Source organism: Arachis duranensis, chromosome 5, assembly GCF_000817695.3.
Source record: "Arachis duranensis cultivar V14167 chromosome 5, aradu.V14167.gnm2.J7QH, whole genome shotgun sequence".
Lineage (NCBI taxonomy): Eukaryota > Viridiplantae > Streptophyta > Magnoliopsida > Fabales > Fabaceae > Arachis > Arachis duranensis.
In genome coordinates, this window is record NC_029776.3 from 20,829,093 (window position 1) to 20,843,920 (window position 14,828).

The following is a 14,828-nucleotide window of genomic DNA, read 5'->3' on the forward strand; positions in this document are numbered from 1 at the left end:
AAGAAAAATAAGCACCTGTACTCTCGTCTGGTGCCACAATCTCATTAAAATCACCAACAGTCATCCACGGTCCATTATGGCCTGAATTAATAGAACGCAAATGATCCCAAAGCATACTTCTTTTTTCGAATTGAGGACTCCCATACACTGTACTACAAGCCAAACTAAGTTGCCCACACTTACTTTCACTGTGATACATTGGTCAATTTGGTCAATAACCACACAAGAAGCATTAGCAATAGAAGATAGAAACCAAATGCCACCCTTGTGTCCTACTGCTTCCTCAATACCAACACAATGAAAACCCAACTGATCCCAAAAATTCTTCAAACTATTAAACATGGTATGAGTCTCAAAGAGAAAGACGAAAGATGGTTTATATATTCTCACCAAATTTTTGCAATGCACACGGGCCATTTTACTAGATGCACCCCTCACATTCCAAGCTATGATATTGAAACTATCCATAAAAAACAGCAAAAAGGGAGCTCCAATAACAAACCCGAGACTCAACATGATGTCCCTGTCTTCGACGATCCTGCCTTTAATGGACTCTCAAGTTGCAGCACAATTTTCTCCGTCGAAACTTGCGCCACACCCGCTGTCAATGCTCCATCCTTATCTACTGGTGAATTCTGCAAAGAGTTTGGGCGAGGACGCTTTTGCACAGTGCCATTTGTTGTCTCGCTTTGTTGCTGATGATGAATGTTGTGCCGGGTCCCTGAAGAAGCCACACTAACCGGTTTTCTAATATTGATGCCCCTACTTAATTTTACTTTGGATCCAGTAACATGTGTTGTATGTTGGTGATTAGGCCTTGTCCAAGTATTGGTAGCCTTGTTAGGAGTCTTCTTTGTTTTTGGTTGGACCTGATGAGTGCTAGGAGAAGGCTTTTGACCCATTTTATACTTTTCTTTCCTAATCACTTGAGTCCAGCCTTCCAAATCCTCATGTTGTGCATGGTCTACATGAACAGTATGCAAATCACTATCCATCAAATCTGGGACACCAACATTTACAGTTTCATCTCCAAGATTTTTGCCAAAATTAAAACTTGCCTTTTCCACATGCACCGGATTTTTTGAATTTGAACTTTCTGGCTACTTTGCTACATCGCCGACCACCTTGGCATTAGTTCCTCCTCCCGCATTTCTGTCAGTCTTGCACACCTTCATATCATGACCAAACTTGAGACAGGAGCCACAAATAAGGTGAAGACTTTCATATTCAACACATTCAACAAGAATCTTCTTAGTCAGTGGCAATCCTAAATCTATCTGAACACAGGCTCGAACATATCATCCTCTTTCAACTAATTTTGTTGCCAAATCAACCTTGACGGGAATGTCAACTGCAGTCGCAACACGGAGCATTGCATCTTCTTGGTAGCACCAAATTGGTAATCCGAAAATTCTAATCCACACTAAAGTTGCTCCAAAATAGTTTTCACTTGATCTAAACTCTTGATCCCAAGGCTTCACAGCCACATAATTTCCCTCGATCATCCATGAACCTCCTAAGAGAACCTTTTCTCGCTCCTTAGCCACATCAAACTTTACAAGAAAGTAGTCAAACCCCATATCCAATAAATCAAAACCTCCCTTAATCTGCCATATCGTTCAGAGTTTATGAGATAATGCAGTGTAGCTATAATGTTTACCTAGCACCTTAATCACTATAGCATCCTTATAAGGTTATGCCAAACAATTCTTAGCTTCTTGGGTAAACATGACACTCGGTGGCAAGAGTGCTTCCCAGAAACTACCGCAATGTTATCTCCCGACAAAGTTTCAACGAGTGAAAAAGTTTTAGCAATCTTGGAACCCACAACTTTGTTCCTGAAAAAAACCTTGAAAGACTTAGAAACCCCTCCCAAAATATGATCCTCCTTTTTTCCTGATGCAAGTCCTCCTCCACTCTCCCCCTTATCTCTTCTGCCGACATTATCGACTGCTTACCGTGTTTCACCCTTAAAGTCTCTTCCCCACTCACTCGACCGCTCATCTTTTGATTGCCTTCTCTACATTTTATCTCTATTAATTCTTTCTCAATATATATTTGTTTCATTACCATCTTGTATATTTTCCATATGCAATTTGTCTTTAATATTAATGTTAAATTGTTAATTGTACATTCCATTGGTTCAGCCATCCTATTAAATGCTTCTTTGAAGCTTTGACGAATTATGTTTCACCGGTGTAATAAAATAATTCTTCCAATTCTATTTTATCTTTTGTTTTTTTTTAAAAATATCATTTTAACATGTTATAAATATTTTAGTGTTTTACTGTCACCCACACAGAAGTAGAGAAAACAGCTTCAGAGTTCGCTTCTTTTTCTTCAAAAACATAAATTTGTCTATCATGAAAAAAAATATAAATTAATTCTTTAAAAATAAAAAAAATATGTTATTTTTGTAATTATAATAATTTTTCTATACTAATTTTTAATATTATGTGGATAGCCTCTAAATTTATAAAATTATAATGAATAAATTAAAAGATAGTCTAATTATACTAATAATTATAAGTATAAATTTAGTAAAAAATATGAATTTATTTGTGATAAATACGTGTTTAAGAAAATTAATTTATTATATATATAAGTAAATATCAATTTTAAATAAAAAAATCGGTTATTTCTTTATTTTTTATATTGATATAAAGTGGTATTAATTTTGTTTACTTTGTTTTATTGCTACCATAAAAATATATAATTAATTCATATTTTTTAACAAAATTATCATTGAAAGTAGATATCAAATTTGAAATTATTATTTACAAATTATGTAATTTATATATTCAAAATGATTAATAGATAAATATTAGTAACTACATATGTGATGAGTAATACAATTATAAATAATACGATGATATTATTTAATTTATTATTCATATAATTCTATTAATTAAGTAAATATAGTCAATCTTTTAATTATTTTTTAAATTAATATATTAATTAAACACAAAGAAGTTACACATATATTGATTATGGTGTAATTTTAATTCTTTAGAAATTAATAAAAAATAATACATCAGCAAAATCTACACTCTTAATATAAAATTTGTATTTTCGTAAAAATACACATACATATGATGAAAAATAAAGATTTAAATTTAAAATTTTCTCTTTTACATATAAATACTTAGTTCCATCAAGTTAGTAATTTTTTTTGTAACTTAAATAAGTTAAACAGTTAGTAATTTAATTTGTTAATCATAAATAAATAATATTTGATATTATAAAATAAAAAAATAAAAAATACCCTTTTACCTATAAAATTGTTTAATTATATTACAAATTAAAATTTAATTTTTAATTTTAAAATATTGAAACTACTCCAGATTTATTTTTAAAAAGTAAAATATTTTCACATTAAACATAAAAATACCAAAATATCTTTTACGTAATAATTTTAAAATTGATTTTGTCTTTGATAGAAAAGGTAGAGACTGAATCTTTATAAACTAACCTTTCAAATTCTATATTAGTGGCTTATATGAGTCTCTACAATAAATATGGTAATCGGAAATTTGACCCTATATGTATGATGAATTTCAAATAAGTGGTATTAGATTTAACCTAATTTAATATCATAGATGAATGAAAACTTTGTTTAAGTTAAAATGAGTTGAAAAATTGTAAAAAAACGATCACCATAAATATTTTTATAAAGTTTGAAAATTTATATTACGCTTGTTATATTTTGCAATGGATACAACTAGAATAACGAATAATATTAAAAATAACGAGTATAAGAAAAATGTTTGAATTTTATAAACAAATTAATAAATATTTAGTTGTAATTATTATTTTAATTTTATTGATAATTAAGATTCTATTGTGTATTTATAATTATTATAAATATTTTTATAAAATTTAAAAGTATTTATTGTATTAATAGTTACAACTAATAATGAGTAATCTAATTCTAAATTTTTTTATTCAATCATGTAAATTTAATGAATTTTTAAAAATAAAATTAGTTGATAAATTAAAAAGACTGACATTTAAAATTTAAACACATTTATAATTATTAACTATGATGTTTTAATTATTTATATTTAGAATTGTTCATATCAATTTAAATTAAATAGTATTTAATTGTTATAATTTAGTAAATCTTTAGTAATGGTAAATAAGTAGTAATCAATAATTAAAATTGTTTGTGGTCCAAGTAGTTAATAAATTATTTTAATCTCGTAAAAGAAAATATACACATATTTTTGAAGCAGTGAGGAATGAAATGTAATAATAACATTAGTAGTAATAATACCAATGTAACTGACAAATAGATAAATAATAATAAGATATACCAGTGTAGCAACAGATAAGGTTAAGGTTTTTTGTACGATATTTTTGAATTTTAGATTGATCTAAAAATAACATATCTATCTATGAATTAGTTCTTTTAGTTTTTTTTTTAAATTTTTTTCCATACTCAAATCCTTTTAAGGTCCTATAGAGATAGGATAGATGTTACAATATTCCCCTATTATTTGGATTTTGAAAGTCTTTTATATTATTAATATTATAATTAATAATTATTTTAAGTTTAACCAGTCTTTCTTTTTTGATATGGACAAAGCAAAAAAAAAAAATCCAAACCCATCCAACTCAGATACGGTAAGAAATCTGAACCGTAAATCTACTTTTTCTACAGCCAGTATGTTGAAGCAGGAAATAGGACTGCCTCCCAATAACCTCAAGGTTCAAAATCCTTGCCGCCCTGTCAGGGGAGTTCCAAGCCACCGTCTGTCACTGCACACAATTCTTTTAGGACGCCGCCAGTCCCTGACCACTGCTGTGCCACTACAATACCTGGCGCCCGGGACAGATGTATTCATTGGGGAGTGGGGGCAACTGCCCCCAGTAAAATTCCAAAAATGTCTTAGTAGTTCTTAGTGAAATGTCTAAATTGCCCCCAGTATATAATTAATTTTGACCCCAGGACCTAGACCCCACTTCAAACTAAATCCCTAACCCTTCTTTTTCTCCAATCTTCTTCATCTGCTCCAGCCCTCCCTCCAGGCTCCAGCCGCCAGTTGCCGTGTCGCATGCCACCAGGCACCAGCCCACCGGCACCACTCCACGTTTCAGACAGTGTCACGGTTCTCTCCTCGCTGACGTCTCTGCCCTCGTGTCTCCAGAGTCCAGAGTCACTGGCTCACTGTTGCCGCGCCGCGTCTCCGCATGACCGCATCCCCTTCTGGCTTCTCCTTCTTCTTCTTCGAATACTGCGAATCTGAGTTCCTCTTCTCTCTTCGATTTTCACAGTTTCACTCTTCAGACTTCAGCAGAGAATGCCTACCTTTCGTCTTCGTCCTGCTGCCGCTGAACGCCACACGCCCGCACCGCTACTGCCTATTGGGTTATGCACTTTTGCTTCTTAGTTACTAGAGTTCAGCTATTCAGATTCAGTCTTGAATTATTCTATTTCTTGGTACATTCATGAATCATGATTCATCAATCTGCAATTCTGTTTATTCACTTATTTGCTAATTGGATTAATTTGTTTGATAATTGATTTAGTTGGTTTGTTAATTGTGAATTTGTGATTGAATTTGTTCTGATGTAATTGCAACTTTGCAAGTTTAGTTTGATTAATTTGTTTGTTAATTCACTTATTCACTTCTTGGATTAATTTGTTTGTTAATTTGTGAATTGGGATTGAATTTTATACATTTACACTGTACTCCTTTTTTTCTTCTTCGATATATAAAGATTGTGTCTTTTGGTCTTTCCTACTTGCTTAAGATGGGAAAAAATGAAGACTAATATCTGATATGTAAAGACTCATTATATGGTATTGTTTATATGAGTTTTGAAATAAGTTTATATATATGGTATTGTTTAAATTTCATTACAGTCTTACAGGGCCTTTGAAATAAGTTTATATGCTCAATTTTTGTTTCTGGAGTCTGGACTACTATTCTACTAATGTTGAACAATGACTCAATGAGTAATATTACCTCATTGACTTAGATGGCATTTATAGGCAGGCTTATAGCAATTCTGTCTCATCATCAGATGTGCATCAGCACCGCAAGAGCTTAGAATGGATTGAGATATTAGTTGTTGTTATTTTTGTTGGAACTTGGAAATTTATTTAAATGACATATGTATATCAATTTTGTATTTATAATTTTTAATTTGTGTAGAATTGTGAACTTTTTTATTAATTAATTAACTTAGATTTATAATTTTATCTTATTAGTAATGGAGAAATATTTCAAAAGAACCTCGTCATTGGAGATTGGATCTCAAAATAATTCATTGACCTCTTCTAATAAAAGGAGGTTTTTAGAATTCGAAGTAGAGAGTCTTATAGCAGATCCAGGACAACGACCAAAGATTTCAAGTTATCACCCGAATGACAGAGACAAAATTAGATGTGCATATTTGTAAAAAGGTCCTTGTCAACCAAGGACTCATGATTTTCCACAAACTGCTTATGATTCTTCTTTTCGAAGATTTAATCCTAATTGGTTTGATGACTATGGCAACTGCTTAGAGTATAGTATATCAAAAGATGCTGTTTTTTGTCTTTGTTGTTATCTTATGAAACCCGAGACTGAAGGTGGTGATGCTTTTATAACTAATGGCTTTTCAAATTGGAAAAAAAAGGAGAGACTACAAATTCATGTTGGGATTCATGATAGCACTCATAATCAGGCTTAGAGAAAATGTGAAGCACTTATGAGACCAAAACAACACATCACTGCTGCTATTGAAAAACAATTTGAGCAAGCTAAAAAGAATTATCAAATTCACTTGACAGCAACAATTGATTGTATTAGATTTCTTTTGCGACAAGGATTGGCCTTTCGTGGTAATGATGAGACGGATGATTCTGTTAACCAAGAAAATTTTTTTGAACTTCTAAACTTTCTTGTGCAACATAATGAAGAGATTGATCGTGCTTTTAAAAATGCTCGTGGAAATCTTAAACTAATAGCACCCTCAATCCAAAAAGACATTGTAAGAGCTGCTGCAAGGGAAACGACAAAAGTCATTGTTGATGATCTTGGTGATGAATTATTTGCTGTATTGGTTGATGAAGCCCGCGACATTTCTATTAAGGAGCAAATGTCAGTTTGCTTAAGGTATGTGAACAAAGAAGGACAAGTTAGGGAGCATTTTCTTGGTCTTGTTCAAGTTTCTAATACTAATGCTTTATCTCTAAAATTAGCATTGGAGTCATTATTAGAAACATATAATTTAAGTTTATCAAGAGTACATGGACAAAGATATGACGGTGCAAGTAACATGCAAGGAGAATTTAATGGTTTGAAAACTTTGATATTGAAAGAAAATTCTTATGCTTTCTATGTACATTGCTTTGCCCACCAAATTCAGTTAGCTCTTGTAACGGTTGCAAAAAAATAAGTTGAAATTGCTTTGCTTTTTAATTTGTTAACCAATTTGTGCAATGTTGTTGGAGCTTCGTGTAAACGAAGAGATATGCTTCGTGATAGTCAAATGACTAAGACAATTGAAGCATTAAAAAGTGGAGAAATTTCTAGTGGGCGTGGTTTGAATCAAGAAACAGCTTTAAAAAGAGTTGGAGACACTAGATGGGGTTCACACTATGGAACTATACTTAGATTAATTTCTTTATTTCCTTCTGTGGTTAATGTTCTTGAATATGTTGAGGAAGATGGAAATAATTCAGAACAAAGAGCTGAAGTATGTCATTTATTGAATGTCATTCAATCCTTTGAATTCATTTTCAACTTGCACTTGATGAAAAATATCTTGGGAGTTACTAATGAGTTATCTCAGGTGTTACAAAGGAATTATCAAGATATTGTAAATGCTATGGCATTAGTCAAAGTGTCTAAGCAACGATTGCAAAATATAAGAGATGATGGTTGGTCTCTTTTACTTGATGAAGTCTCACTGTTTTGTGACAAACATGATATTATTGTTCCAATCATGGATGATATATTCGTGTCACAAGGAACATCAAGACGCAAAGCTCAAAAGATATCAAATTTGCATCATTTTCAAGTTGAGATATTCTATCAAGCAACTTCAAGAACTCAATAATCGTTTTACAGAGGTGAATACTGAATTGCTTTTTTGCATAGCTTGTTTGAATCCAAAACACTCAATTTTTGCATTTGATAAGGAGAAGTTGATCCAGTTAGCTCAATTTTATCCATTAGAATTTTCTTGCACTCAACTTTTGGCACTTGACAGTCAACTTGAGAACTTCATACTAGATGTGCGTTCTGATGATCATTTCTCGGACTTAAATAGAATTGGTGCTCTTTCTCAGAAGTTGGTTGAGACTCAAAAGAATATTGTTTATCCATTAGTGTTTCTTCTTTTAAAGTTGGCTTTAGTTTTGCCTGTAGCAACTGCATCAGTTGAAAGAACCTTTTCTGCTATGAACATCATAAAGAGTCGACTTCGTAACCGTATGGGAGATGAATTTTTAAATGATTGTTTAGTGACATACATAGAAAGAGAGACATTTGATTGTATTGACAATGAAAAGATTATTCAATCTTTTCAAAATATGAAACCTAGAAGAATGGAATTCTAAATTATTTGTTATTATTTTGAATTATTATTTTATTATTTTGCCCCCACTAAAAAAATTTTCTGGATCCGTCACTGCTTGGCGCACTTTCTTTTCCGGTTGTAATACTTCCATGGGCGTCCAGAGCTTCGACAAGACACCGCTGATTGTCTTCTTGCCGTCATAAATTCAAAATTAGGTTTCATATCTTCCGTTTTGCATCTCAAAGACCTGGTGAACCAACGCCTGATCTTCTTCTGAACTTTGTTGTTGTCTTCGCCACAGGTGGCTTTGTCTGTGTGCTATTACTACTACTACAAATAAACACTATCCTCCATGGTTTTTCCTTACTTTTGATTCATTGCAAAAATTTTAATTTTACTTTCTTTTATTTAAAAAAATGTAATAATTTTTCAATGGTCTATCTGCTTTTTTTTATTTTTAAATATTGTTAAATTAAATTTTTTGCATTGCAATACCCATTTACTCATTTTATACTTATTTTATTTTGAGATTTGGCAATTTGTCTTAGTTAATACTAGTTCATAGTATTTTGATAGTAATGCATGTTAAGATTTTTCTTGCTTGCGAATTGATGCTACTTTAAATGTGATATTGTTATTGATTTGTGATTATTATATGGTCATATTTGTTATGTTGAATTTTGTTCTCCTAGTATGTAAATAAAAATTAAAACTTAAAATAATTTTTAACCGGCACATAACCGATTGTTGTTGTAAGCTAGTGCGATGATATGATATTTATTCATGATCGCTAAATTTGTAAGTTTGTTAATTGAATAGACTCAATTTTTTAAACTCTGCATTTTTTATAATGAAAATTTTGTACTCCCTTTTTTCATTTGATTGTTTTTCTTTGAGTTTGAGACATGTGACCTTTTCTATAGTGAATTTTAGTCATTTGATAAATAATTTTTTTTCTGTAAAGATAATGCTATGTAGACTGATACGAACTTATTATTAAGCTTTTTAATAATTTATGCCTAATTATCATTGTGTAGTATTTAATTTACTAGGCAAAAAAAATAGATAACATACGTATTTTGGTGTTGTTTGATTTCTTCATTTGTAAGTCTAATTTTGAGCTTTATCCGAAACCATTTTGTCTTGTAGTACTTAGTACTCAGATCTTAATTTTTATTACGGTGTTGTTTATGTTCAGATTATTTCCTTGCAAATGTCATTCATGGGAGAGGACGAGATCATGGATGAATGTGAGTATGAGCATGAGGATAGTATTTTTTATGATGAGAAGTATTCTGGTGATAGGTCATACTTAGATGAGTTGCAGCAGGAAGAAGAGTTGGGTGATGAGTTAGATGGTGAGGAGATATTTGAAGAATTGACAGATTATGATTATGATTATGATGATGCATATGGATTGGATTCAATTGAGGATTTATTGAAACTTGACTTTTTAAGCATTGGTGAGGTTGAAGTTGACAAGTTTCACTTTGGAACCCTACCCATTGCTTTTAAATTTTACAACAGATTTGCAAAAGAGCCAAGGTTTCAGTGCAAGAAAAGACAAAAACTGGAAGAACTCAAATGATGAGACCTAGACCTACATGCAGAGATTTGTGTGTTTTCAGCAAGGATATCGATTAGTGAAGTGGTACACTTTGCCAAACAGAAAAAAGGAACCAAAGATTGAGACAAGAACTGGGCGCGAAGCACAATTCCAAGTCAAGTTTGTAAAGGTAACCGGAAGATGGCATATGACTCGATTTTCAAATGTTCATAATCACAAACTATTGGAAGGATGGCTGAGCAGGTTATTGCCAGGTCATCGGAGTATGTCCAAAGCCGAAATTGCACTCATGAACAACATGTGTAAGTCGGGAATTAGCACATCCCAGGTTTATGCTTTGCTAGAAAGTCAAAGTGGTGGTTTTGACAAGTTGAACTATGGTCCTAGAGACATGTACAATCAAATAGCTAAGGTGAGACGTGAGATTCCAGAGGATGTGGGTAGAGCATTAAATTTTTTGGAGGAGAAGGCTGCAAAGGATAAATCTTTATACTACCAAGAGCTTCGGGCGACGGATGGAAGGTTACTAAATCTCTTTTGGTGTGATGGTTTATGTAGAGAGGACTATGAATTGTTTGAAGATGTTGCGTTTGATGCTACATATAACAAGAATAAATATAAGTGTCCTTTTGTTGTGTTCACATGTGTTAACCATCACAACCAAACTGTTGTCTTTGCTGCATGCATTGTAACAGATGAGACGAATGAGAGTTATATATGGGTGTTGCAACAGTTTTTGGAGGCAATGAATGGTAGAACCCCATCCTCTATGATAACTGATGGGGAAAGGGCAATGAAGAATTTGTGTGGTTGGCATCTCTTGCATAATGCAACGACAAATATGTGTAGTCCTCGTTTCACATCTTAAGTTTAAGGATTGTATGTTAGGAGATTACCAGATTCCAGTGTTCCGTAGCAACCGGCAAACATTGGTAGAGGAATTTGGGATTGAGGAAAAGGAATGGCTAGATGAAATTTATGAGAAACGTCGATCATGGGCAACATGTTACATCTGAGGGAAGTTCTTTGCCGGATTTAGGACGACTACATCATGCTACAAGGGTTTGCATTCATTGATTGGGAAGTATACTATGACTTATCCGAGTTCATTGAGCACTTCCAACGAATGTTGGCCATATGCGGTTTAGGGAATTTTATGCTGAATATGAATCTGCTCGTGGAGTTTCAGTTATGCAAACTTGTATTGAATCACTTGAGATGTATGCTGCTGATACTTACATAAGGGACGTATTCTTTTTATTTAGGCCTATTCTTGTTCGGGCGGGTGCAATGAGAGTCGTGGATTATCAAACAAGAGACAATAGTGTAGTTTATTATGTTTGTAGGTATGCCAAACCAACAAACGTGTGGGAGGTTGAGTGGGTGGATAATGGTAACACAATCACTTGTTCATGCATGCGTATGGAATCATTCGGCATTTCCTGTGAACACATTATCTCTGTATTGGTTCGTAGGAATATGCGCAAAATTCCTAAATGTCTAGTATTGCATAGATGGACTAAGAAAGCAAAAGAATCTATGTCTGAGTCAAGTAGTTTTACTAGCAAATTACTAGCTAGCAGTTGACTTTGTATCCTCAATGAGTGTGCTAGGATGATGTCAGAGGTTGCATGTACTACTACAGAGAGGTTCCATGAAGCAAGGGATCTTATGCTTGATCTTTATAGCTCATACAAAGTACAGGATGAAGGGAACACGCCTTCGAAACCTGGACTAGGAGGTGGTACCAATCCTAAAGGGTACAGGGGTCGGAAAAAGCCCCAACATTGTAGCAATGAAGAGTCAATGACACTTACAAACTAAAGATCCTTAGTTGGCTGCATGAACTGTTCGACCATGAAAACTAATATCTCATCCAAATTATTTCCATCCAATATGGTATCCTAGATATTTATTCTTATTTCGGTAGAGATTAATATGTATATAATCAAATTATAAATAACATTATAAATAGTAAACTAATGCACTTACAGCAAAAGCTGGAGGAAGCTGCCAGACGTTTTTCCATGTTAATAAAGTCTGATTATGGACACATTTCAAGGCAGTCAAGTACAATATCTTCTGTCTTCTCAGTTATTTGTTGTGTTGGACAGAGTGACTCAAAATCCTTTCTAGTTGCAGTCACATCTCTTATCTTAAGAAGCTCTTCTCTAGAATAAACAAATAAAAAAAAATATGAAACCCAAATGTGATAAAAAATAATAATAATAAATAATCTATCACTATATTGTAGCAACTCAAGCATGAGCGTTACCCTGAATGCGCATTTCATGCCCTGCCAAATATTTGAACAATTTGGCTACAAATTAACATAGCTATTAGAAGTTTACTTTAATTTATGTATACGTTATTAAAAGAGATTATATAGACATCTCAATGAAAGAATGATAACACAAATTTCACTTGGCTATTAACATTATATAACTTTTAAAATTTCCGACATAATGAAAACTAAAGGGAAGTAAAAACTTATTGCATCTTGACAAGAGAGCATGGTATAACAAAAATTACTTAAAAAAATATTAGTCTAAACATCTTACGTCTATGATAATAATTATTTAATAAAAGACTCTTACCCTTGTAACATTGAAACAGTATATTTCTTTGTCTTTGTTTTCTTTGTTCCCTTCAACACTATGCTCTTCAGCGTTCCTTGCCTTCCCACCCGCAGCTGTTTTTTTAACTTTTGAAATCTTCCGAGGTTTAGCATTTGATGGCAAAAACGTTAATTTTCTGCCGGCTCCAATTGTGGCTGTTGACCGAGACTTTTTTTACAACAAATTAACTAAAGTTTATGGCTGAACAAATAATTTGAATTAAGTACCATATCCAAAGCCAATGAAAATATGTTTGCCATGTGTCTAACATACCAGCTGAAAATCGGTATATTGTATTTAATTCGAATAAAAAATGAATTTGATATATCTTGGAAAAAAGAACATAGCAATCAATCAAAAATGGACCCGAAATCCCATGTTGCAATACATACCGATTGTGGGGAAGTTTGCTTTCGGAGGTTGCTCCCAATATTTTCAGTTGACTTGTTCGAATTCACACTAGTCAAGTAGATGTTGAGGTTGTTCTTGTTGTTTTCTGCTCTCACTTGTTCCCTTTTTCTATTGCTTGGAGTAGTCTTGGTATTAGATTTGCTACACAACAGATTTGTCACGTCTACAACACCCTCGTCATTGTCAACCACGTCAGTAAGAACGTCCATTGCGGGTGTGCCAACTCCCAATGGCCTAAGCTTGCTTACAAATGGTCTCAAAGACAGAGATGGTTTCACAATGGGCTTCTTCTTCCTTTTCTTTTTTGGACTGAGCAACAAGAATGTCATTCTTGTGTTCCATTGACAACAAGTTGGCTCGAGTATTCAGGCATTCTATTTTATGTAAAATAGTAAATTTTAATATGTGTATCATTCGATAACATATGAACTTAAATAATCTCATAGCAGTAAAAGGATTTAATCTTTGTCAAATGTGTTCTGTAATACCCGGTCTAACCAAAATTAATTAAATAATGATTTAAGTAGGAGCGAATATGGTTGGAAGATTTGGCGATTGGAATTTGATGATTTCAATGTGATATTTGGATTCAGTGAATTTTTCCGAGTCGGAAGACATAGTTTTCTGCGTAAAAGCGCGCAGTGGGATTTTGACCGGCAGTACCGGCTGAGACCTGTCTGGTACTGCAGCTGAGAAAATTGATTATGAGTAAATAATATTAAGAAATGAGGAATTATGATTAGGGAAGGTAGAAATATTTAAAGTGCGATTTGGAGCGCTAATCTTAAAGGTTTTAGCCCAAAATTGGACCAACGGACAAAAATAAGTGAACTGGGCCTAAGTGGGCCCAAGACCCAACATATATAAACATTAGTTATGAGCATTTCAGCTCATTTTACCCTAAAGAGAAGGGTTGGGGCGCTGAATTGAGAAGAGGGAAGAGAAGAGAGAAAACCTAACTCTCTTTGATCTTCAAACCACCATAACTTGAGCTACGGAGCTCCGATCGACGAGCCGTTTGCGGCCACGCGTCGCTCTTCTCATCCTCTACAATTCTATCTAAGTTTTGTGGTGAGTATTCCATTCATCTCTGCCCAGTTTTCGAAATTCCCCATTGTTATATGTTTTTGGGTAGTTAGTGTTGAAATCTTGTGATTTTGGGTGTTTAGGGATACTCCAACATGGATTCTAAGTGGGTTCTATCCCTACTTCATATGGGCTGAGGTAAGAAGTGCTCAAACCCTTGTGATTTATCATCCTTATGAGCCCTAGGTTGATGTATGTATGTGATATTGGTTATGTTAGTGTATTTGATGATCTTGGTGCACAATTGGAAGATTGGTGTTGCTTGAGGAGCTTTGGTAAGGCTTGGGACTAAGATTGGTAGAGACTTCTAAAGAAGAGGCTCAATTGATTTGGCTACAAGAGGTACGGTTTAAGTTTCATTTAAGTACCGTGTGGTGTGATGAGAATTCCTAGGCTAGATGCCCCTAAGATTAAGTTTGGATTGTGTAAATGGTTGGTGCTAATATGCATAGTTGGTATGTAATGTGAATTATGATTGGGTTGAGAATTGTGTGGCCTTGTATGCGTGGTGTATTGAAAATTCGATGTATTGGGTAATGAGTATTGATTTGTGGTTTATGCATTTAAATTGTGAAATTGGGCCGGAGGCCGAAAAGATGTAAGGAAGGTAAGTTGATGTGTGCATTGTATGA

The 14,828-nt window shown here is 33.4% G+C and overlaps 1 protein-coding gene, 1 long non-coding RNA gene and 1 pseudogene across 2 annotated transcripts in view; all 3 read left to right on the forward strand.

The window, feature by feature from the left end:
* Positions 1 to 7,269: 7,269 nt before the first annotated feature.
* On the forward strand, positions 7,270 to 10,102 carry LOC110281474 (uncharacterized; annotated as a pseudogene).
* Positions 10,103 to 10,118: 16 nt separating this feature from the next.
* On the forward strand, positions 10,119 to 11,097 carry LOC107488615 (protein FAR1-RELATED SEQUENCE 5-like). Its single transcript, XM_021143764.2, has 2 exons — positions 10,119 to 10,890; positions 10,970 to 11,097. The coding sequence occupies exons 1-2, from the start codon at positions 10,119 to 10,121 to the stop codon at positions 11,095 to 11,097; spliced, it is 900 nt and encodes a 299-aa protein (XP_020999423.2).
* A 2,951-nt stretch (positions 11,098 to 14,048) lies between these two features.
* The window catches only part of LOC127747480 (uncharacterized), a 12,337-nt gene continuing 11,557 nt past the window's right edge, over positions 14,049 to 14,828 (forward strand). The window contains exons 1-3 of the long non-coding RNA XR_008009320.1: positions 14,049 to 14,181; positions 14,280 to 14,334; positions 14,416 to 14,538. This is a non-coding gene — a long non-coding RNA (uncharacterized LOC127747480). The remainder of the gene's footprint in view (positions 14,182 to 14,279; positions 14,335 to 14,415; positions 14,539 to 14,828) is intronic.